This window comes from Aythya marila, assembly GCF_965140915.1.
Source record: "Aythya marila genome assembly, chromosome: 18".
NCBI lineage: Eukaryota > Metazoa > Chordata > Aves > Anseriformes > Anatidae > Aythya > Aythya marila.
Genome location: NC_139059.1, coordinates 3,910,810 through 3,933,860, shown reverse-complemented (window position 1 = coordinate 3,933,860; position 23,051 = coordinate 3,910,810). Strand labels below are relative to the sequence as shown.

Below are 23,051 nucleotides of genomic sequence, written 5' to 3'. Positions count from 1 at the left end.
TAGATAAATGGCAACAAATGAAGGGGGGAGCTCTGAACTTCACCATACCCTGGGGTGTGGGGGGGAAGTAACAAACTTGGGAGAAGGGCAATGCCCCAGCAAGGCCGTGGGGACCTCGGCTCGCCCTCCCCAGGGGCACGTTTCCAGCCCTGTTCCCCCCATTTCTGTCCCCCCCCGGTTGTCCCCGCACCCCGCTGGGGTGCCCTGCTCCACGCCTGCCCCTCGGCAGCGCTGGCCGAAGGGAGCTGCGTGCAGGAATGGCCTCGTTTTGCCAACAGATGAAGAACGTGCCATTTATTGAGGAAAACAGCAATAGAGAGGGCAAAAAAAGAAAAAAAAAAAAAAAAGAAGAAAAAAAAAAAAAACATTGGAATTTAAATTAAATTTAAATTACAACTTTGCCAAGGCTCGTGACCAGAATCCCTTAATCCCGTTTCTAATCCTGCTCCCTCAGAGCCAGCAGCCCCACAGACCCCAGACCTGCGGGGATCCGACTCCACGGCCCTGGTGCAGGATCGGACCCGGAGCAGGATCCAACCCGCAGCATCAGCGACCGGGGTTTTAATTCCCTGAGCTCCCAGCCACGGCGGCTGCGAGCAGGCTGATGATTAGCAGTAATAATGCTAATCATGGCAGCGTTTCCCGGCGTGGTGGCCGGTGGAGGAGGCTGCTCACCCAGCCCTGGTGACCAGCGGCGGGCTGAAGGATGCTGAAGAAGCCCCCGCTGGGAACGCGCTGATCCCTGGCAGGGCTGGATCAGATGGATCCTGCTCGAGGGGAGACAGAAACAGCTGAGCCCTTCCAGTGTGGGGTCAGGCATGAAGCCTGGCACCGGGGGCTCGAGCAGGGCTGCGATTCCCCTCCTGCTCCCTCTCCATCGCGTGCAGGGAAGGGCAGGACCCGGGAGGTGTTGGGTGATGCGGTGTGAGTGATGCTGGCGCACCGGGGCGGGCTGGAGACCTTCCTGGAGACCTTCCCCTGCAAGAGCTCGGCTCCTGGAGCAGCCTCCCTGCGGGCTGCTGGCCGCCCTGCCCCACGGGACTGATCCTGCCCCCCAGACACGGGGCTGGTGCCCGGCTGCAGGGCCGCATCCAGCCCCCGCGGCACGGCTCTCCGTCGGCACGCGGGCTGGGATCTGGCCAGGACGCCGTCCAGAGCTTTTGTCTTTGTGTACTCCTTGTAAATTAGATTTTGCTCTTTGCTCTGTTGTCCCTGCCAACCCCTTAGGAGCTTGGAAATAGCTTGGTCCCCTTCTTCTCCCCCTCTAATTTCCATTCCTTCACCCAAACGCGGATTCCCTTTCGTGCCCGTTTTCCTCCCAGGGTGGGAGGTAACGGGTCTGCGGTCGTGCACGGACAGCTCTGCACCAGCCCGGCCACAGAAACTTGAGTTTTAAAGCTTGTGGTGGCAAAAAAAGAGCCATGGAGCGGTACAGCATCCCAAGCAGACACTGGGCATCGCATGGGGGAGCAGGATCTGGCCCCATGGCAGGACCCAAGAGCAGCCACCGTGTCCCCAGAGGAGCGGGACCCTCCGCCCCGTCACCCCCGTGCTGACATCAGTGCCGCCGCTACCAGCACCCTGGATCTATCCAGGGCCCCGTGCCTAATTTGGGATGCGGTGGACATTTTTAATCTGCTGCTATAAATATTCATGGGCTGTCAGCTATGAAAAAGGACCCTGCCTCCCGCCGCGCTGCCCTGCCGGAGGGGACCAAAAGGGAGAGGGACCGAGCCCCAGCCGGCCACCACAGGAGCTCCCCATGCTGGCTGCTGCCTTTTCCCAGTTTTCTATACCCCAGTAGGGGATGGCTGCAGGGGACCACACGGCTCGGAGTGGTTTCCTCCTGGCAGTGACGTCCCCGGAAAGCGCGGGGGCGAGCGGCGGCACGCGCGGGGGCCGGCTGTCAGAGCCTCGAGTCCCGCAGAGACGCAGCTCACGCCTGTCACAGCAGCCTGCTGAGCTGCAAAAACCCAACAAGGGGCTCGTGCTGCCTCACGTTCCTGCTGTGCAAAGCCCCGGGGATCACTTGCTGCCAGCTCCCACGTCTCCACCTCGCCAAGGTCCCCGCGGAGCCTCTGCCGGGATGCGCAGCCTGCCCTGAGGCGTACGGAGAGCCGAGCGAGTCCTCGTGTGTGTGCTTCACCCCAACACATCGACCCGACCCGGCCTCTAGCACAAACTAAATTAGCTGCCTTTAATCTGGAGATAATCACATGAGCCCGTCCCAGATTTGCGGGTGGTGGGGATGGAGCAGGGTGAGGAAACCAAACCCCACGTCCCGCAGCAGGCTCCATCCTGCTGCATTCCCAGAGCCCCCCTCCCTGGCACAGACACTGCCCTCTGCAAACGCCCTCCCCCGGCCTCTGCAAAGCCTCCAAAACGCACATTTCATTTAGATTTAATGCAATAGTTGCCGTGGTCAGTAAATACCACAACCGTATTAGTGCAGGATTAATAGCTGTGCCGTGGCCAAGTGTCTACTGCCTGATCCCGGCTGCGTGCGGGTGGCCGAGCGCCGGCTCCCCCGGCCCTGGGGGCACGGGGGGAGCTCCTTGAGCCATCCCTTGCTTGCTTTTCAGAAAGACCCCTTGTGGCTGAGGGTCCCAGGGTAAAGCAGTGACGTTGGTGCAGTGCTCCCAGGTGGGAGCTGCTCTCAGCACCATCCCGACACCGACCCGCAGGCGAGGGCAGAGCCGCTCACCCTGTCTCCAGCTTCCTTGGCACCCGCTCACGTGGAAAGTCGGCTTAAAAAAACACAAAATAACAACAACTGAGCAAGTGTTTGACAGCTTCAGCTGCAAATTCTGCTTTTCACAAACGCTGGCGGCGCTCGAGCTGGATGGCACGAACAGCTGGGTGGGGTGCGAAGGGGGAGCGAGGAAAGCCGGCCCCAGCACCCAGCGGTTCCTCGCACGTGTGGGGCTCCAGCCCCACGCCTCCCACCCCCAGCCCTTCCTTACATCTACCTGCCCTGAGCTGCCAGGGGCTCCTCTAACGTTTTGGGGCACAATGAGGCATTTCCATCACTCCAGCACAGCACCAGTGCTTCTCAACCTCCGCACCAGCACCGCTGCAGCCCCCAGCTACCAAAACTTGCCCATTTATGCCCAAAATTGCAGGGATGCACGGGCTAATCGGCTGCTCGGGCATGAGCTGATGGGGTGCTCAGGTGTTGCCTAATTGGGTGCTCGGGTGTTGCTTAATTGGGTGCTCAGGTGTTGCCTAATTGCCCACCCATGCGTGCAGCAATGGGGCGCTCAGGCGTGAAGCCATCGGCCGCCCGTGCAGGGAGCAGAAACCTCACTGGTTTCCCTCTCCTCGGAGGGGCTGGAAGCTGGGGGGGATGAACAGCACCCACATACAGCCCTGCAGGAATTTTGGGGTGGGAAGAGTCCCAGTTAGTGCTGACGGGGCCCTACAACACCCTCCTTGCTCTCCTTCCCCCAGACGCAGCATCGCAAGTGGCAAAGAGCTCCCACAGCCATCGGGATCACAGCACTGAAGGAATAAAAGCGGGGAGACCCTGAACCAGCCACCGATGGCACCACACCAGAGAACATTAATTAGGGAGAAAGCCTCATTAAAACAGGGAGGGAAGCCCCCGGGGTGTGGGAGGGGGACGGGGAGCACACAGCGGGGCACAGGAGTGGCTGCATCCATGGGGACCCCAATGGGGCGTGAGGGGCTTCAGCCCCTGGAGTGCTGGTGGCTGCTGGAGAGAGGGGATGCACTGCTGTGTGCCCCGGCCAAGGGAGAGAGATGCAGATGAGGAGGTTTAAAAAATAAATAAAATGCAAAGGAAGGGAATCCCTGCTCCCCTCCCCGCCGTCTCGCTGGTGCCCCCGCTCCCTCCTGAGCAGCCTAATGACAAAACCAAGCGTTTGTGGGGAAAAAGTAACACACGGGGGCTGCTCAGTGCAGTTTGTGGTGGCTTTTTTATTTTTTTGGACAGCTCTGCAGCTGGAGAGAAGAGGGAGCAATTGAGGGGTGCTGCCTCCTGCCCCCCGAGCCTCCCTAGTGTGGCCCCATGTCCGTCACCAAACGCAGGGCAGCGCCCCAGGACCAAGTGCCACAACAGCGTTTGTTTGTCACGGAGAACCTCCCTTTTTTATTTATTCTTTGGCTGGTCAGCCCGATTAATCCTGACAGGCCCTTTGCAGCACATTTTTGCCCAGTGGCTGCTTACGGAGACGCGAGAACCAGCAGGTGGGTGCGGGATGAAGGCACCCCGTGCCCGCACCCCAGGGTCGGGGGCACCCACACGGCTCCATGGTCACCCCGGCCCCGAGCCCTGGGCTCCCTGGCTCTCAGCAATGCCCTCCTGGCACTGATCTGCTCCAAGAGCTCATGAGGATAGGAAGCATCGCTCTGGGACGTCACATCAACCCCACAGCAAAGGTGCCAAGCTGGAAAACAACCACCCAAAAAAAAAAATAATCCCCCAAATCCAAAGAAGCAGCGCACAAGCAGCCGTCTGCTGAAGCCAGCGATTTTCGCCTGGGTTTCCAGAAACACTTCAGTTCTTAAACCAACGGGGAGGGGGGGAGCTCTCCCCTTCCACAAGCACAGAAAGTATTCACGAGATGAGGTGCAAAATTCCTCTCTGACTTCAAAAGGCGTTTCTCCTGGCTGGGTACCCCGAACCCTGGCACGACCCACTGGAAAGCTCCGAAGGCAGCCGCTGCCTTTTGCCATCTCCCAAAATCCCTTCGTAGGGGATTTGCTTCGTGGCAAGCACCAGCAGGGCCCCATCAGCAGGATGCGGGCAGCCCCCATGGGGACGGATGGGACCCTCAGTCCAGCCTCAGCTTTGCAGGGAAAGCTCAGAGGAAACCTCCCTTTTTGCTAACGCTGCCCCCAAGGCCAGTTGTGGGTTATTTTTTCGGCTGCCATTGGCTTTCCGCAAGCAGAGGCAGGTGCCAGGACGGCAGTTTTTCCATCTGACTCCCACGCTAACACCGGGATTTGGGTCTCGTTTGCTTTCTTGTCCCTCTACGAGACGAGGCGAGCGCAGGTGCAGTGGAGGTGCCCCCCCAAAGCACCCAGGTGGTTTGGGGTGCTGGGGAACCGGGGCTGAGCACCCCCCAAAGGTACCAGGGGCTGTCCCGGCCAGCAGCACCTCTGCTCCCCGTGGCTCCCACCCACAGCAGCTCCTGCTTTGCACCCAGGCTGGCCATGGCTCTGTCCCCCCCAGCTGGCTGTGGTGTGTCCCCCCTAGGCCCCAATGCTTTCCAGGAGGGGCTGAGCCATGGCCAGGAGCCCCCCAGCTCATGCCCAGCGTGACTTTCAGATGCGTGTCCCTCCCAAACACATTCCCAGGTCCCAGCCCGGTGTCCATCCATCTCCTCCTCACCCTCCTGCTGGCAAACAGGGTGTCGGGGTGGGGGGGGGGGGGGCTCATTGGCAGAGCAGCCCCCGCAGCTCCTGGGGCGAGGTGACAGGCAGGGAGCAGGCGAAGTTGCTGCAGAGGTAGGCGGTGGCTTTCCCGTCCTTCCTCTCCAGGGACGAAAGGAAAGGCAACTGGCGGTAGAGGAACCCGGCGCTGTCCCCGTCTGCCAACATCAGCACCTGCAGGAGAAGGAAAGGGAGAGCTGGGGGGGGGGGCACAGCCGGCTGGTACCCCCTGTGCCACCCAAAGACAGGGGGGACAAAGCCCAGGGACCCGTGCTGTGGTGACATCCCCATGGGTGCAGTCTGGGTGTCCCCCACCAGCCACAGCCCCCCAGCAGCTCTGGAGGGGGGGTGATGGGGATGGGGGCAGCCCGGGATGAAGCCCGAGGCTGGAGGAGCTGTCCTGGGGTCAGGCACCAGCACCCGGCTCCTCGTGCCCCCCAGCTGCCTCCCAAAAAACTCAGCCAGCGCTGGGCTGGGGGCTCTCCCAGCTGCCGCAGGAGCAGCGGCGGGGCTGCCAGGATAATTAGCTTTTGCCGAATAAGAAAACATTTGTTAAAGCCTCAGGCCTTGCGGTCTAACAATGGGAACGGCCAGGAGCTGGCCGGGAGCCTGGCCCCAGCACGGGGACACGAGGGGCGAGCAAATATGGTCCCCCTGGGGGCTCTGGAAGCAGCAGGCGGGCACCGAGCGGCGCCTGGCCCAGCACCGAGGTGCTCAGCCCGCCACCGAGGGCTGCAGATCCCCGACATCCCCGTCCTGTACCCGCTGCCACCCCCCTGCCTGGCACGGGCTGCCCCTGCCCTGTGTCCCCAAGGGGGTGGCCGTGTCCCCAGCTCGCCCGTCCCGCCCCACGCACCCCCCCGGTCTCCCCTCAGCCTCTGCCCTGTCCCAGCGCCGGCTCAGCCCGCGCTCCCTGCCCTCCTCCCTCCTCGCCTTTGTCTGGAATTAATTCCAGGAGTGATTAATTACCAATTCACGTCCAATCTGAAATTCATTATTCATTTTTCTCACATGCTCCCTAAGGTCCTCTTGCGGGGCCGGGATAAAGGCGAGCCAGGGAGCTCGCACGCCGCGGCTGAGGAGATAATGGGATCCTCCGTAATTACCCTAAAGACCATTAACGGGGCCGAGATCTCAACCGGGAGCGGGATCCAGCCTGCCTGGCCCCATCCTGCTGCCAGCACCCCGGCCCCACGGGGCAAACGCAGCCACGGAGATGCCAGCAAAGGGGTGGGTGGCATCTGGCCACGCTGATGGCCCTACAAGTGTCACAGGGAGCCAAGTGGGGTCCTCAGCCCCGGCAGCACCGCTGCATCCCCGCAGCAGCCACCTCCAGCCCCGGGCTCCTCCAGCCGCGGGTGCAGGTTCAGATGTAGCGGCTCCGGCGCCCTGAAAGCCGTTTTACCATCGGCTTCTCATTACGGCCAGGCTTTCCATGTGAGGTTTGTAAGGAATTAATTACTGGAGCGACCTAATTAATTGTTTGTGTTCCCGCCGCCAAGGCTGGCCCCCGGCGCCCTGCCGGCACCGGGGAGCGGGGGCGGCGGGGACGCGGCGCTGACGTCTCCGCAGCCCCGGTCCCCAACGCAGCCACGTCCCCAGGGAGGTGACTCAGGGCTGCTCCCGCTGCCGGGCGGGGAAGGAGGGAGGAAGGAGAGGATGAGGATGGGAAAACGAGCAAGGAAAAGCCCTTTTTCCAGCCAACCCCGGCGGGCAGCAGCCAGGCTGCTCCTGCTGGTCCCAGCCTCGGCGAGGGTGCTGCTGAGCTCCTGGCTCTGTCCGAGCCCCCAAAGCCGGGCGCCCCCCACCAGGAGCCCGCTCGGATGGGCAGCAGCGGCTGCAGGAAGGCAGCACCAGGCTCCTGCTGGCAGCGCAGCGCTCTCCATGCCTGCAAACTGGGTCACTCGCTGTAATCCTTCCAAAGGAGAGGAATAAAGCGGGAGGAGGGCGCGCACGCAGCACCAGGAGCGAGGGAGTGCTGCAGGGGAGCTGGATGGGGTGCTGTGGGCAGAGGGGGCTCTGGTCACTGCACCGTGTCCTCCAACAGCACCACTAAATGCTGCTGGGCGTCCGCAGGACAGCCTCTGTGGGCTGTGCTGACACGAGGAGAGGTGAAGGAAGCGCTGCTGACAGCTCAGCTCAGCACAGCTCTCCCCATTTGGGTTACAAAAACTGGGACTTTGGCCCCATTGCCAGCCTGACGCTGCAGCTCAGCCGCAGGTGCAGATGGAGCTGGCCCAGCAGTGCCACGAGCGCTGCCCCTCGACCCCTGCCACCTCTCTGCCTCGGGAGAGCCACGCAGGGCTCAGCGGTGCCCCTGCCACCAGGGGGACAGGACGGGAGGTCCCCAGGAGGGAGGAGGGACAGGACGAGGACGGGGATGCTTTCACTACCTTGTTGGGGCTGAAGACAGAGTGCACGCAGCGAAGCATCTCTTTCGTGTCTTCTCCTTGGGGGTCTCCGCAGATCACCACCTGTCCAGAGACACCACAGATGGCAGAGATTTGGTCCCGGTGGGCTCTGGTGGCCCCAAAGCACAGCTCAGCAGCCCCGGCCCTACCTGTTTGAGGGTGTGGTGGAAGACGGCGGTGGCCCGGGCCATCTCTGGCAGGGCTAACGGGATCTTCTGCAGCCTCTCGGAGAAGGCGGCCAAGATCTGCCCGGCTTTTTCCACCCACTCGGCGTGGCCGGAGTAACAGGCAGCTCGGAGCAGGTTGGTGACGGTGACGGAGTTGGCGTTGGGCTCTGCTCCATCCTGGTCTGAGGGAGGCACAGCAGCACCGTCAGCCCCACGCCGGGCATCGCCCCTGCCCTCCCCGGGGCACACAGGGCACAGGCAGGTCCCCCAGCTCACCGTCCTTCAGGCGGAGGAGCAGAGAGGAGTCGCCAGCCTCGCTGGAGAAGTAGGCGAAGCCCTTGGGGTCCCAGAAGAGCTTGTCCTGCGTGTGCTGGAGCTGCAGGGCCCACTCCAGCCAGCTCTGGTCCAGGGAGGCTTCGTAGAGGTCAAAGAGAGCTTGGATGACGAAGACGTAATCCTCCAGGAACCCCTGAATGGGGACAGTGCTGCAACGGCAGGCGGGGAAGGACATCAGGGCCTCCAACCCTGCGGGTCCAGCAGGGCAGAGCCCTCCCCACCAGCACCTGTGATGTGGGATTTCCCTCCCGAGCTCAGCAGTGGCTGTGCCAAATCACCGCATGGCTCAGCCCCGGCTGAGTGCGGGTCCAGCAGCAGCACGGGAAGGCTCCTACCAGCTTGGCAGGCAAGGAATGCAAACGATTTGACCTTAAACCCGTGGGCTGGGTGACACGCTCCGCACCACTGCTCACCTCTGCTCCACCGCACTGTCCTCGCCCCGGTAGCAGCTCCGCAGCAGCCTCCCGCTGGCCGGGTCGAAGAGGTGCCTGCGCAGAAAGCCGGCCGCCTGCGCTGCCCGGCTCACGTACTCCTGCCTGGCCAGGGCTGCCCCAGCCTGGGCAAAACCCGAGATCATCAGTCCTGCGTGGGCACAGGGACAGGCTCAGAGGGGCTGCGGCAGCAGGGAGCAGCGGGTGCCACTCGTTTTCCTTTAAATGATGCTCAGTGTGAAGCTCATCCCCCCTGATATATGAGGCAGGCCAAAGGCAGCTCAGCAGCTCTTCCACTCGCTTCCAACCACGGGGAAAGTCACTCGCTACCTCCGAAGGGAAAGGAGGAGCACTGCAAGGCCAGCAAGAGCTGAGCCTCAGCTTGTGGGCAGGAACTGGGCTTAAGAAAGTCTTGCTGCCTGCAGCACTTGGCTCCACGCTGTAAATCCAGCTCAGGCTCCAGCCCCAGGAGCTGTGACCCTGCGGTTATCACCCGCTGCAGGACACTCGGACAGCCAGCCAGCCACCTGTGCTCACCCTGCTGACACAGCAGCGGGCACGGACCCGGACCCGGGTCCTGAGCCCCCATCCCCATCCCCTGGCAGCCCAGCCGAGCAGGCTGCGCCACGCAAAGAGTTTTGCTGCTCTCTGCTGGCAACAGGGGAAGAAGAACAAAAAAACCAAATCAAACCCAAACCAAACCAACATCCCGAAGGTGCATGGGGCTGAGGCCCCCCCCAGGACCCTGCTCACCGTTCCACGAGGCCAACATCTTGGTGTCCAAGTGGGGCCGTGGCCGCTGTGCCCGGGCTGCCCGCAGCCTGTGCTGGCTGTCCCGCAGCAGTGTGCTGAGCCGGCCCTGCTCCAGCCCAAAGCGGGCGGCCGTCAGCTCCAGGGAGGACCGGATAATGAGGACGTTCTTGCCCTTCAGCTCCTGGTGGGGGTCCTGCAAGGAGAGCCCCGTTCTAGGAACACCTCCTGGCCAAGCAGGGTTGGACCCGTGTGCCTCAAGTGGCTCTGATGTCCCCTGTGCGCAGCGATGCTCGCGGTACCGGGCAGGTCTTGGCTCTCCCTCACCTGCATGGGGCTCACGTTGCCGTCCTCCTTCACCCCGTAGTGGTACATGAAGACATCTCCCAGGGTTGTCCCCTCAGCAGCCCCCTCGACCGGGTCAGGGAGGAGAGCCCGGATTTCCTCGGCCCCCCAGACACAGAAAGCCCCCTCTCGCTTCTCGCTGGATGCAGCAGTCGGGTAGGAATCCGCATCTTCTGCGCTGTAAAAACCTCCGGCCTGGGGAGAAAGCAGCAGAGATGTCCCAGCTGCTGGTACAACATCCCCGGTCTGCAGCACTCCATCATGTCCCAGACGGGGTGAGCGACCCCCTTCGCTTGGCCCAGCTCGGGGAAGCACCCACCTGGTCGCTCAGGTCCCGCGAGACGTAGAGCAGAATGTCCCCGGCAACGTCGGCGAAGAATTCATCCCCGGAGATCTGCGGGAGAGATGAGGCGGATGGCACTCTGCAACACCACAACGGGCACGGGGAGGAAAGAGACACAGCAAGATGTCACGGCCCCGACGGAAAGAGCTGGCAAACGGGAGAGGCACGCCTGAATGTGCAGGGACGTTAAACACGGGGCTATTTGGGGTAAGATCTCTGACATGGATTACAGGCACTGGGTAGCAGCCCTGGATTTACACCACAGTCCGAGCAGCAGGACGTGGTGCTGACTCTTGCAGAGAGTTTCCTTTCCTCAGGGGCTAAGCTATCAGGGGCTCGTGCAGCGTTCCTGTCTGGATGAAGGGCAGTGGATAAAGAGGAGGATGGGAGCGCTCAGATGGGCAACGTTTGGGCCCCTGCCTTGACACTGCTCACACCCCAGCCCAGCCCGAACTCGGGGCGCTGAGCACACCCCACAGAGGAGCACGGTGGCCACACCTGGAAGGCTCTGCTGTAGGCGGCCGCCAGCTGCCCCTGGTCGTACAGCATCTTCTCGAAGTGAGGGACGTGCCAGTGCTGGTCGGTGGAGTAGCGGTGGAACCCCTGCAAAAACCGAGCAGATGTGTCCCCACTGCCCTCCTCCTGGGCACTCCTGGGGTTTATCCGCAGGGCTTTCCTCCTACCTGCCCAATGTGGTCATGAATGCCCCCGTGAGCCATCATCTTGAGGGTATGCAGAGCCATCTGCAGTGCCCGCGCCCCTTCTGGGGTGGCTCGGTGCAGGGCCCAGTAGGTGAAGAGGAAATTCAAGTTCACTGCAACACAGGGACAGAGCGGGAGGCTGAGGGCCGGGCTCTGCCCCCCGGCACGGCTCAGCTGCAGAGCCCAAACTGACCTGGGGTGGGGAACTTGGGGGACTCAGAGAAGCCACCGTACTCCTCGTCGTAGGAGTTGGAGAGCTGCTGGAAGCAGGTGGCCAGCACCTCCTCAGATGGCGGGGGTGACTGCTGGCCCTGCACGCGGATCTGGGACATGGCTAGCAGAGCTTCCAGGATCTTCTGGCTGCTCTCCAGAAGGCCATCTTTGTTCTGCCTCCACTGTGATGCAGGGAAAAAATCGGCACTTCAATTTTTTCCCTTTCTTTCTGCTTCATGCCCTGCCCCAAACTGCACCTTCAGCTCTCAGTGCCCTCCCCAGGCCAGCCCAAACCCACCCCCAGCCCAGCCACGGCTCTGACACCCTCTCTGTGCCACTGCTCCTCGTGCCTCTTCCCTCCTGCACCCCCAGAGTGATCTCTCCATTCCCCCTTTGCCTGAGCACTGCCTGCCCCGTACCTGCTCTGCGACGCGGAGCAGCAGAGTCCGAAAGCCAATGCGGCGAGCGCTGTCCTCAGGAGGAAAATACGTCCCCCCTGCGAAGGGCTTCAGGTCCGGAGTCAGCCAGACGCTCATCGGCCACCCACCTCCACCGCTGGTAGCCTGAAGGAGGCATCGGGGTGTGCAAAAACCCCACGTTGGCCCTCCTGGAGCAGGGCTACGAGCCTCAAAGGGAGAAGGGCAGAGCCTGCCCGCTCCTCTCCTACCTGCACGAAGGTCATGTACACTTTGTCCACGTCTGGCCGCTCCTCGCGATCCACCTTTATGCACACGAAGTTCTCGTTCATAATCGCGCCGATCTCCTTGTTCTGGAAGGACTCCTCCTCCATCACATGGCACCAGTGGCAGGTGGAGTAGCCCACTGCAAGCAAGCCCACCCGCTCAGGCGAGGCCCCGGGGGGGTCGCTCAGAGACGAGCCAGGCTGCTGCGTGCCCCCACAAATTGCTGTGGCAGAAAAGCCTCCTGCAAGCAAAGCACGGGCCACGCGTGCCTCCTGCTCCAAAGCTGAGGACTGAGGTGGCCAAAAGGCCCCTAGATGCAGCCTCCATACAGCCAGGGCCCTAAAAGCACGCGGCATCTCTTGCTGGAGGAGAATCGGTGCCCAGCATCCTCACCTGCACCACCACCCGCACGCAGCCTGGCTAATCTGCTCCTTCAGGGGTGTTAAACGCGCCTTGTTTCTGCTCACCTGACAGAAAGATCAGCTTGTTTTCTTTCTTGGCTTTATCAAAGGCCTCCTGACCCCAAGGGTACCTGCGGAGGGGAGACAAGAAGGAAGTGGCGGGGGCAGAGCCTCTGGGCTCCTCTGAAGCTTCCCGAGAAGCAGCAGCTCGGGCACCCCAAGCACATCGGCCTCGGCAGAGGGAGGACAAAGCAAGGAGACGAGAGGAGCTCTTACCAGTCCACGGGGTTGTGGGCATGCTGCAGGAGGTAGGGGGACTTCTCGTTAATCAGGCGGTTGGTGTAACGAGGGGGGCCGGGCGGCCTGGCTCTCCCCACCGTGGCCATGGCGATGCTGCCCGTCAGAAACAGGGACCTGAGAGAGGGATGGGATGGGCAGGAACACAGCCACAGCCCCACTTGCTCCCCTCTCACCCCAAAGAGAGCCGTGACAACCCCAGCCACCTGGGTGCCCCCTTTTTGGGGTGACACATCCCCAGCACGCTCCCAACCCTCAGCATTAGGGCAGAAGCCCCTCAAGGGGGTCCCCATCACCCCACACGTTCTGCCTTGGCTCTGCCCCCCCCTCACAGCCCCAGCGCCCACCCAAGGCAGCATTTTAGGGCCGTGGGTGATGGGGTGCAGCCAAGTGGCACAGGGGGGGCAGGAGGGGACCCGTGAGAGCCTGCTGGGGCTGGGGGCATCAGGGTTTGGGGATGGGGGGCTGCAAGTGGGGTGCAGGATGGGGGAGCAGGGGGACGCAGAGCCACGCAAGGTGCGGGGTTATAGGGACACGGGGAGGATTTAGGGGAACTCAGGAGCAGTGTGGAGGGCGTGCAGGCAGGATTTGGGGAAATGCAGGGAGTGCAGATAAACGGGGAGGATTTAGGGGAATGCAAACGGTGCGGGGGTGGGGGTTTAGGGGCTGCAGGGGGCACACGCAGCATTTAGGGGAAATGCAGGGGGATGCAGAGGGAGCAGCGCCCGCAGCACGGGGCAGGATCAGGGCAGCTCACCAGGGACGGGGGGCACACGGGGGAGGTGCTGGGGCCGCAGCTGCCGCCCCCACCCCAAAAAAAAGTCCCGGTAGGGCCACGGCGGTGCCCAAGGGACCCGACCCCGGCCCCGCTGCCCCCCCCCCCCGGTACCTGCGGGCCCTGCGCAGCGGCGCCGCGAACATGGCGGCGGGGGCGGGCCCGGCCGGGCGGGAGGGGTCGGGCCCTAAAGCGGGGCCAAACCCACAAACAAGGCCCCGGGGCTGCGTGGGGAGCCCGGGGGGGGCTTCACAACCCCCGTACCCACCCCTAAATCACCCCCCCAAGGTGTAAAGAGGCGGCACGCCACAGCTGGGTGGAGAATTTTATTGTCGTACGGGCGCTTGATGGGGTCCTGGGTACAGCCGCAGAGCCCCCGGGACCGTGCACGCACCGAAGCGAGAACGCCTGCCGCCCCCCCACCCCCTAAATCCCCCTGGACCCCCCCCAAAATCCCCTGGATCCCCCCCTAACATCCCCGTGACACCCCCCGAGCCCCCCCCGCCTCCGCACCCCAACCCCAAGCAGCGGCTGCAGGGGTTGGGAGCTCCCGGTCCAGGCTCTGCTCGAGGCTCCCGGGGGGGGGCTCCAGGGATTTTTTTGGGGGTACAAAGTCCGCTGAGCACACAGGGGGTGTGGGGTCGCCCCCCCCGGCTGGTAAATAACACAGGTGACAGCAGAGCGGGGCCGCGGGGCCAAGCGGAGCAGCGGCATCCAGGAGAGCGGGGAGAGCGCGAAGCATTCGGGGGGACGAGATTTGGCAGGGAGGGGGGCACGTTTTGAGGGAAAAAGGAGCAGAAAGGGATAAGCTCCAAATCCTCCCCGTCCCCCGGGACCGTCCCATAGCGCAGCCGGCAGCCCCGGGGGGCTCCATGCAAGCGCCGTGGCAAAAAGGGAGCGAGAGCGCGGGGCCGGCACCGGGACCCCCGCCCGATGCGTGGGGCCCCAAAAAACGAAGCCCTTGCCACGGGTCCTCCGCCGGTGGCTGTACTGGGGGCACCCCATGAGGCCGGGCTCCTCTTGCGGGTTCCATGCTGGCTGCCTGTGACCCCCCCACCCCAGCACGAGGCGTCCTCCACTGCGGCGAGTGACCCGGCTGCCCTAAGGGTCTGTGCAGGAGGAAACGCCAAGGGGGCCATAACGGCCGGGGAAGGGGCGAGAGCCTACACGTGCTGCTGGTCTGGAGCCTTCAGAGGAAAGGGTTGAGGCCCCCCTGCGAGGCTGGAGGGGCCGGGGGGCCGCTCAGCGGCAGTAAGGGCTGCGGGAGGGTGCTGGGGAGCTCGGGGAAGGGGCCGGCGCCGGCCTGGGGGAAGGCACTGGCGGAGGCGGGGAGGGCGGCGGGGACGCTGCTGAGGGGCAGCGGCAGCGAGGCGCTGTAGGTCATGGCGTTGACGGGGAGGCCGGCGGGCAGGCCGGGCACGGGCGAGCTGGTCCGCATCTGGTTGAGCGTGGGTTTGGGTTGCTCGGCGAGGCTGAAGGGGTTGGTGGGGGACGGTGTGCTGAGACCTGCAAGGAGACAAGGGGATGCGTCAAGGCGAGGTGCGTCGAGGCGGCTGCGCGTCCTCCGCACCCTCCTCCTCCTCTTCGTCCTCCTCGGCCTCCACCCCGAGCGCCCTTCTCCCACCCAATGCTTTGGGAACCCCAGGGGCATGGCCCTGGCACCCCGGGACCTACCCGAGAGGAAAGGGTTGCGCGTCTTGGCTGCCTGCGGCGGCGCGACCAAGGAGTCCAGGTTGACCAGGGAGGAGGCGGCGGGGCCGAGGAAGGCCTCGGGGGTTTTACAGTCCTTCCGCTCCTTGCAGGACTCGGCCAGGGAGTCTGCCAGGTTGGTGAGGTCGAAGCTCTTCGCCCCGTCCTGCTTGGTGCTGGGGAACAGGTCGCCAAAGGGGTCCAGCTCTGGGGCAGGGGAGACGAGATGCATGAGCCACCCGTGGGATGCCGACAGTGATGTGATGTCCTGCCCTCGTCACCCCCCGGGGCATTTAGGGGCACATCTTGCCAGATTGCAGCCTCTCTGCAGCAGGGCTGAGGCTGCGGCACCACGGGAGGCAGCAGGGATCGGGGACGGGGGTGCCCACAGGGACCGGGGCTACCCCCTGGGCTGCGGGGCACCCGAAGGCCACGGCACGGGTGGCTGCACGTGGGGACGAGCTTTGGCCACGCCAGCAAGGAGCCATGCAAAGATGCAGGAGCAGCTCCTGGCTGGAGGCAGGGACGGAGGAACGTCCCCTCCAGCCCAAATCGGCCCCTGCCCGTGTCCCCGGCGCTTACCCGCGGGGCTGCTGGACTTGGCCGAGGAGGGCGGCTGCGAATGCTCCGGCTCCGGCTGCTCAGCCGCCTCGGGAGGTTTTGCAAACAGGTCGAAAGTGTCCCCCCCTGCAGCTGGGGGGAAGAGGTGAGACTCCAGGAGGGGGGCAAGCGGGAAGGCGAGGGGTGGGAGGTGTGCGGGCGTGCAACGGGGGCTGCGGGGACGGGGTCAGCAGCGCCCACCGGCCCACGGAGACCGGGATGGGCACAGCAGGAGCTCGGTCCCGAGCAGGCAGTGCCAGCCAAGGCAGCGGGGACAGGGCCACCGGGATGGAAACAGCACGAGGAGGCCGTTTTAACAACCAGCGCTTGCACCCAGGGCTGGTTCTGCTCTCGCCCCCTCAGGGACCAAAAATCAGGGCAACTCCCTGTGCGTTTGGGGCAGCGGAAACAGGACTGCCACGAGGTGGGAGGAAACAACCGAGGAGGAACCGAGAGCAGCACCGAGCTCTGAAACCCACGTTTTTCCTATAAACAGCTCCCCACCTGCAACGTGGCAGGTGCGGACAGCAACCGTCCTGTCTCGGCGGGCACGTAGGGGAGTTTTGGGGGGAGCACAGCCAACAGGTATCGGGGGTGGGGGCACCACCCCACTGCGGGAGCGCTGCGGTGGCTGCCACCCACTCCCATGGGAGGGCTCCGTTAACTGTGCCATGTTAATTAAAGCAGACTATTGCAGGCAGAGAGAGAGCCTAACGGTACCCTGAAGTCTTCGGCACACCAAGGAGCAGGCAGAGGTCCTGCAGGAGGTGCTCGCAGAGCTGGCTGCGGGACAAGGGGCACCCAGGACGGCAGCACCAGCCAGCGCTGTGCACGATCCCCAGCAAAACCAAATCCCTGCCCGAGGACTTACCAGGGTTAGGGGGCGGCTCAGCCACAGCAGCCCAAGGGTCGGTCGCTGGCGCAGCACTGGAGCCCTGGGCAGGAGGGGACGTCGTCCCCCAGGGGTCCCCGGGAGAGAAGCCAGAAGGGGCGGGCGCCTTCCCCCACGGATCGGTGGCAGCAGGGTGGAAATCCCAGGGCCCAGCAGGGGTTTGCTGGGACGAGGCGCTCGCCTGGGGCAGGGGCTCCCCGCTGCCAGCTGGCACTGGCACCCAGGGGTCTGTCGTGCCGGTCCAGGCTGCCGGCTCCGCTTTGGGTTTCACGTCTGAAAGGAGATGAGGGGAACGGGGTGGAGGGCAGAGGGATGCTGAATGTTAGGGACGCACCCAGGGACTGTGGCTTCCCACCAGCATCGCCACCCAGGCATGCAGAGGACGGGGCAGAGGTGGGGGGAGAAGCCAAAGGTGCTGAATGGGTGGGAACTGGGCAGGGGCAGAGGCCGGGGAGAGCACCGTGCCGCTGCCCCGAGCTGTGGCAGACGTGGAGCAGCCCCTACCTGGCACGTCCCACGGGTCGACAGACGTGTGGCTGGAGGGGGCTGGCACCGGCCCGAATATATCTGCCAGCTCCAGGATAGAGGACTGCGAACAGAACGGGAATAAAGGCGTAAGGGAAGCACAGCACAGACCTGCCGGCCCAGCCCAGGGCCACAGCGTCGCTCGGGAGCTGCATGTGTGGCCACCCAGGGCCCTGGTGCTTCACCTGGCTTTTCTTCATCTTATCCTCTTCCTCCTCTTCCTCCCCACCCGGGGCAGTCTCCTCCAAGGCTCTCTGCAGCAGGGAGTTCTCCCCTTGCCAAGCCCTCACCTCCTGCGGGGACAAGGGACGGGGCCGTGAGCGGGACGGGGCCCCCCAGCCGACACCTCCTCCAGGAGACAGACCCGGCGCAGGAGCTGCCACCGCATCCCCAGAAAGTCCCAGCATCCGAGCAGGGGTAGCTCCTGCGGGGCCGAGCCCACCGGGAGAGCACGCAGCGAACGTCCCCGCAGGAGCAAAAGCGAAGCAGGTGCCAGAGCGGGGCCGGCAGCGGGGCTGGCGGCTGCAGGAGGCAGAGAGAAGCCCAAGTGCAAGAGAGAGGAGCACCCGGGGCTGCGGGGCACAGGTACCTTCTCGTGCTCCTCTTTGCTCAGCGCGAGCGCTAGCTGCAATTGCCTTTCTTCGTCTGTGCTGGAAAGTGGAGGAAGTGGCTTCTGCCAACAGAGGAAATGGGGTGAAATTTCAGCTGGGCCTCAGCTTGCCGAGCGGCTCGGTGGTAGCCGTCCTTGCCACCAGCCTCCAGCAGCCCCTCGCCTACCTGCGCAGCGTGCCCAAGGGCTTGCTGCAGCCCCCAGCTCTCCAGCCCCCGAGCAGCCTGGGCTCAGGAGTCCATCCTGTCCCCTCCTTTGGGGTACGGACACTCAGACTCGAGGCAGTTTTTGGAGAGGGGCCGTCCCCACGCCACCACGGCAGCCCCGATCGCCGCCACACCGCGCTCATCCAGGGCTGGGAGCGGGGATGCCTGGTGGGGGTGCGCACGTGCACGGCCGTGCACGCGTGTGCGAGCGTGTGCACAGCCCAGGGGGGCTCCGAGAGGCAGCGCTTTCGAGAGCATGTTCCTACAGAGCTCATCGCAGCAGCGAGTGGAAGCTATAAATACTGCATTTCCAGGACTAAAATAGGGATACGCACATGCTGTTCAGCCTCCAGAAGAGCCACCAGGCAGGGGAAGGCAGGCAGCGGCAAGCACTGCCTCTGAAACGTGTCCCCTGCCCCGGCAGGACCGAGGACGTGATGCTGGGTGCCAGCCCCCCAAGGACACTGCCCACGTCCTTGGTGTGCCCGGCTGTCCCCGCACGGGCTGTGCCAGCCGGCGGCAGTCTCAGCCGGTGTGCAAATAAAGCCGTGCCCAAAGAAAAGGGGCAGGAAGGAGAGGGGACAGCCCTGGGGGAGGCTGCACAGCTGGGGCTGGGGCTCGTTTGCTGCCCGCATCCCCGCTCGGCTCTGCCAGCTGGAGAGGAGCAGCCACAGGCGGAGGCAGCCGTGCCCCATGCAGCGGGACGTATCGCCTCCCGACCAAGGCGAGAGAAACAGGACCAGAAGACCTCGGTGGATGAGGGCAGCTAGGTTTGGTGTCTCAGCCTTGGTGCTGTCCCTGCAGGCACGAGGACGGGCGGCACGGACAGCCGGTGCCCCCGCTGCCTGCTGGTGACTGGGATGCAGGCACAGCACGAGCAGCCCGGTGCAGTTGTGGGTCTGTGCACAGCCCTCGTGCAGCCCCATACCCGCTGTCCTCCACAGGGGCTGAGCCCCCACAGATAATCCTGGGTGTGGGGCAGACCCCGGCCCCACGGCCCTACCTTCTCGGCCTCCTCCCGACTCATGGCCAGGGCGAGCTGCAGCTGCAGCTCCTCCTCGCCCGTCGTCTGCGGCCTCGCTTGCTCCAGGTCAGAGGCGAACCGTGGGGATGAGGACGATGCTGGGAGAGAAAAGAAGACGAGGTGAAGGAGCAGCGTTGGGACATCAGGGGGGAGACCAGCCACATGTCCAACAGCCTCCCCGACCCCATCCACAGCTCCACAGGTGGTTTCCCCAAGGCCCATACCCCCTAATTAACACCTGCGACCACAAACGAGCTGCACACCGCAGCCGAGCATCGCCACCAGCACCCCAAAAAGCGGAGGGGGAGCGCTGGGGTGGGCGCAGCAAACCGCACACAGCTCCCACCTCGACCCGCACGCAGCTCCCACCTCCTCCCCGCCGGGAGCACTCACAGTTGAAGGAGGAGGGCGAGCCCCGCGTCCGGCCGTAGTCGTCGCCGTAGGGCGATGCGCGGCGGCCGTAGGCGGCCTGGTGGCTGCCGCTGCCCATGCCCTCGAGGGCCATGCGCTCCTTGGTCTGCAGCGCGTGCGCCCGCTCCTGCTTCAGCCGCTCCTCGTCCTTGAGCAGCGCCATCACCTGCTTCACCTTCTCCCGGATGTTGATGCCCTGGTCCTTGCCGTCGCGGTCGACATACTGGAAGTCCTTCAGCGTCTGGATGGTGTAGAGGTTCTCCCGGCACTGGTGGGTCACCTTCTCGGAGCCGGTTTTGATGAGGTAGTCCAGCAGGGTGAGGGCTTTGTAGACGTGGCGCCAGTTCTTGCCGCTGTCGTTCAGCCGCCGCCAGATCATGCCCATGACCTCGGCGAAGGCCACCGTGTTGAAGGTGAGGTCGGCGATCTCCGACATCAGGGAGCTGGGGGGCCCCCAGGGGTCGTTGGAGGTGGCCTCCCGCACCTTGATCTCCGCCTCCGAGTAGTTGTGCACGATGTTCTTCACCTGACGCCGCAGGGCCGAGGTCGTCATGGCTGCGCCCTGCCCGGGGCCCACCGGCGGCGAGCGCTGCTGGCGGGGAAGGGACGGGCGCTCACGGCCTCACCGGCACCTGCAGCGGGGAACGGGGACGCAGAGACCTCAGCACCAGCCCCGTGCCACCAGAGCCCCAGCCCAAAGCCCTCAGCCGGCACTGAGGACGCTTCTCAAGGTGGAAGGGCCCGTCGCCACCGTGTCTGACGCTCACCGAAAGCAGGAGGGATGCAGGATGCTCAGGGTGGAAAAAAATATCTTAGAGAAAACCGATACCTAGCACTGCAGAGCTGCCAAGAGATTTGGCTTCGGATTCAGCAACATTTGGATGAGCTTTTACCAGGCGCTTCTGCTGCGACGAGCACCCACCTGCAAATGGCAGCTCCCTCCCCCAGCCCCAGGCTGCCTCCGGGCCCCAGCCCCCTGCAGCGCACGGCCTGGGGGCTCCCCTGCACCCCCCCCGAGGCTCCCAGCGCCGCCAGGACAGGCTGGGCGAAAATAAAGGCCTGGCGTGACTCAGAGCCTGCCCTGACAGTTTTGCTGAGCAAACTTGGTGATTTTGCTTCTGGGATGGAAACACGTGCTGCTGCGGAGTTGCTAAATCAGGGGGCTACCCCGGTGCCAGGCCAGCAGACAGGGCAGGTAACCCAAAACCCACTGCAAAATCCCCAGATCCTGCCCGAGCCTACCCTGTGCCCATCTCCTGGCACGGGTGGCTGCTGTCGAAACGCGCCCACGAGGCTCCCGGCTGACTTTTCCCCGCATCCCCTTCCTGTGGGGTGGCCACGAGGCACCCGCGGGCACCCTGACGCTGCTGCTTGTCGCCACGGGACCCTGCCGTGCCACCAACCAGGACTGGCAGGGCCGGGAGCTGCCCTGGGCCCTTGCTGCTGGGAAATGCCCATCCTTCACCAGCCAAACCACGTGGCTCGTCGTCGTCCCATTTTCCTGTGACCCCACCACAGCTCTGTGCCCTGCTCCACGCTAGCCTCACCCACAGGGCGGTCAAACACCACGACCCTCATTGCCTTGGGGGATCAGCAAAGCCAAGAGGCAGAGAGGCTGGAAGCAGGCTCCCCACCACAGGGCTGGGAGCTGAGCTGCTCAGAGCTCCCACCCCAAAACTCACCAGCAACGCTTCCCCGCTCCGCGATAAGGCTGCCGGGCACAGGCCTATCTCCCCTGCCCAGCCACGAACGCGGCCGCCGATTACCGGTGCCCGTCCCAACACCCGGCTCACGACGCCGGCACCTCCCTGCACCGCAGCCACCGCACCGTGGCCGGCCTCACCGCCGGCACTGGGCTCTCCAGCCGCCGCAGAACCGCACCGGGGCCGTGCCGACGTGCCCACGAGCCACGCACGGCACCCGCCGCGCTGCCGTGCAACCCGTGCAACCGGTCCTGCACCTCCTGCTCCGGTGGGACGGCGGCACCGCGGCACTGCCGGCGACGTCCCCGTGAGTCAGAGCAGCCTGGCACCGCCGCGCTCGCAGGCGGCCCGAGTTTCTCTCCCCCGACGCTTCCCTGTATCGATGCCCTTTCGCAACGCCGCTGCTCGGCGCGGCCTTTGGATCCCACCAGGAGAGCCTGGCTCAGGCGGCCGCGACGCTGCTGGCGCGGAAACGCCTTCGGGACGAGGGCAGCGGCGCGGCAAAGTCCTCCGGGACTTGGCTCCGTGCTCTGCTTTCTACCGCCACCCAGCAGGAAGATAAAGTCACGCTTTCCAAAGGTGCCACCGGCCCAGCAAACACCGGCGTGCCCGTCCATCGGCCTCCAGGGAGGGATGTCACCTCCTGTCCCCAGCGGGTCCCCCCCTAGCCTGGGAGAGCCCCAACCCAGTGCCACTGGCTCCGGCACCGCTCGTCCCGGCCGGAGACCTGGTCCCAGATGGATTTCACCAGGCTTCCCGCAAAGTCTGCATGGATAGAGCTGGGAAAAGGGGTTGGGACAGCGGGTGGAGGAGCACGGCCCTGGCTGGAGCGCTGCCAGCGGCGTTGGAAGCAGCGGGTTTGTACCCAGCCCGGTATCCCCCCGGAATATAAAGGCAGTGAAACAGAAGCTGTGCAGGAGATAAGGCAGCAGTGCCCGGCAGCTCATATGGAATTACTGCAGTGACCTTGAGCTGGAGGCTGCCAGGTGGGAGAAGGACACCGGGGGCTGGGGACAGGTCCCCATCGCCCGCGTCCCGGCGCAGGGCACTGCGGAGGAGAAGGGGATGGGGAGGGAGGGGGGGGGACACAGGGGTAGGGGGGGTAGGAACGGGGTCAGGGGGGAGCAGGAAGGGCTGGGGGCACCCGGAGGGGGCACGGGCAGAGGGGACAGGGGCTGGGGGCACCCGGGGGGGGCTCGCTGGGTCCCCGCTCAGGTGCGGGGCTGGGAGGGCGCAGCGCCCGAAATGGAGGCAGAGCCCCCCGGCGGGCAGCACCGGCGGCTCCAGGGGACCGGCGGGGACCGGCGGGTACCGGGACCCTCCCCCGGTGCGCAGCGGGACCCCGGCACCCCCCTGCACCCCCCGGTACCCCCCGGTACCCCCCAACCCCATCCGGGCCCACGGCGGATCCGCATCCCCCCCCCCCCCGCCCCTTGCGCTCTGCACCCCCTGCGGATGCTCGGGGCCGTCCAGAACCTTCCTCCCTCTCTCCCTCCCTCCTTCCTTTCCTCCCTCTTACCTCGGCCGAGCCCCGCCGTGCACGGAGGGGGCCGGCACCGGCACCGGCACCGGGACCGCGCACCGGGGGCCGGGAGCGCGCAGGAGGCGGCCGCAGCCCTCCCGCTGCCTGCTGCGCGCCGCCGAGCTGCCGGGCAGGCTGGGCAGGTCCCGGCTGCCCGCCTTAACCCCTTCGGGGCCGAGCGAGCCCCGGCCCGGCCCCCTCCAGCCCTTTAACGTGGGTGTCCCCCCCCCCTCCCCGTGTCCCCGAGACCCTAAAATCCGAACTAGCGCACTCCCCCCCCCCTCGGGGTTGGGGGATGCGGCGCCGAGCCCCTGCCCCGCCGCATGCGGGAGGCGGGGATGCTCTAAATGCTCAGTCACTGCCCCTCGCTGGCAGGCTGCCAGCTCGTTTTTTTTATATATATATATTTTTATATTTTTTTTTCCCTCCCCCCTTATTTTTAGACAGGAACCGGCCATCCCCAGGCTTGGAAGCGCCTCTGAATGATGCTGACCTCCCTCCCTCCCCCCCCCCCAGCAATGCAGCTCCCTCTCTGGTACCCAAGGCCGCCGCCGCCGCCCGCTGCAATTTGAGTTCGGCAAAATTTTTGCCCGGGATCTAAATTTGGAGCGGCTTCTTC

At 64.7% G+C, this 23,051-nt stretch overlaps 2 protein-coding genes across 6 annotated transcripts; both read right to left on the bottom strand.

The window, feature by feature from the left end:
- Positions 1-383: 383 nt before the first annotated feature.
- Positions 384-13,396, bottom strand: SPATA20 (spermatogenesis associated 20; the record flags this gene model as incomplete). 3 transcript variants are annotated; one of them, XM_082774649.1, is made up of 17 exons in its annotated part: positions 384-4,409; positions 5,357-5,571; positions 7,791-7,871; positions 7,958-8,157; positions 8,252-8,460; positions 8,725-8,893; positions 9,496-9,688; positions 9,820-10,032; positions 10,157-10,231; positions 10,679-10,783; positions 10,864-10,994; positions 11,075-11,276; positions 11,514-11,657; positions 11,762-11,916; positions 12,245-12,309; positions 12,455-12,592; positions 13,365-13,396. In XM_082774649.1, 16 exons carry the CDS (start codon positions 13,394-13,396, stop codon positions 5,401-5,403), a joined length of 2,283 nt encoding a protein of 760 aa, XP_082630775.1. In that variant the 3' UTR covers positions 384-4,409; positions 5,357-5,400. The 3 variants fall into 3 exon arrangements, with proteins under 3 accessions (XP_082630775.1, XP_082630774.1, XP_082630776.1); XM_082774650.1 differs by lacking the exon at positions 384-4,409 and adding an exon at positions 6,367-6,472 and having other exon boundaries at positions 5,433-5,571; positions 13,365-13,395; XM_082774648.1 differs by having other exon boundaries at positions 384-5,571.
- A 345-nt stretch (positions 13,397-13,741) lies between these two features.
- On the bottom strand, positions 13,742-22,615 carry EPN3 (epsin 3). Of its 3 annotated transcripts, none has more exons than XM_082775216.1 (10): positions 20,890-21,883; positions 19,190-19,839; positions 18,776-18,894; positions 17,546-17,629; positions 17,142-17,249; positions 16,936-17,020; positions 16,411-16,704; positions 15,522-15,632; positions 14,925-15,146; positions 13,742-14,756 (listed from the first exon to the last, which is right to left on the bottom strand). In XM_082775216.1, the coding sequence occupies exons 2-10, from the start codon at positions 19,758-19,760 to the stop codon at positions 14,440-14,442; spliced, it is 1,911 nt and encodes a 636-aa protein (XP_082631342.1). In that variant the 5' UTR covers positions 19,761-19,839; positions 20,890-21,883; the 3' UTR covers positions 13,742-14,439. The 3 variants fall into 3 exon arrangements, with proteins under 3 accessions (XP_082631342.1, XP_082631341.1, XP_082631343.1); XM_082775215.1 differs by lacking the exon at positions 20,890-21,883 and adding an exon at positions 22,430-22,615 and having other exon boundaries at positions 13,743-14,756; XM_082775217.1 differs by lacking the exons at positions 15,522-15,632; positions 20,890-21,883 and adding an exon at positions 22,430-22,615 and having other exon boundaries at positions 13,743-14,756.
- Positions 22,616-23,051: the final 436 nt, after the last annotated feature.

Bases quoted from the DNA above. Each gene is read 5' to 3' on its own strand.
- EPN3 (XM_082775215.1), bottom strand. From the start codon at position 19,760: ATGACGACCTCGGCCCTGCGGCGTCAGGTGAAGAACATCGTGCACAAC. The intron at 17,250-17,545 runs GTACCTGTGCCC...TTGTCCCCGCAG, and splicing joins GCAAAGAGGAGCACGAGAAG to GAGGTGAGGGCTTGGCAAGG. The intron at 16,705-16,935 runs GTAGGGGCTGCT...ATCTCCTTTCAG, and splicing joins CGACCCGTGGGACGTGCCAG to ACGTGAAACCCAAAGCGGAG.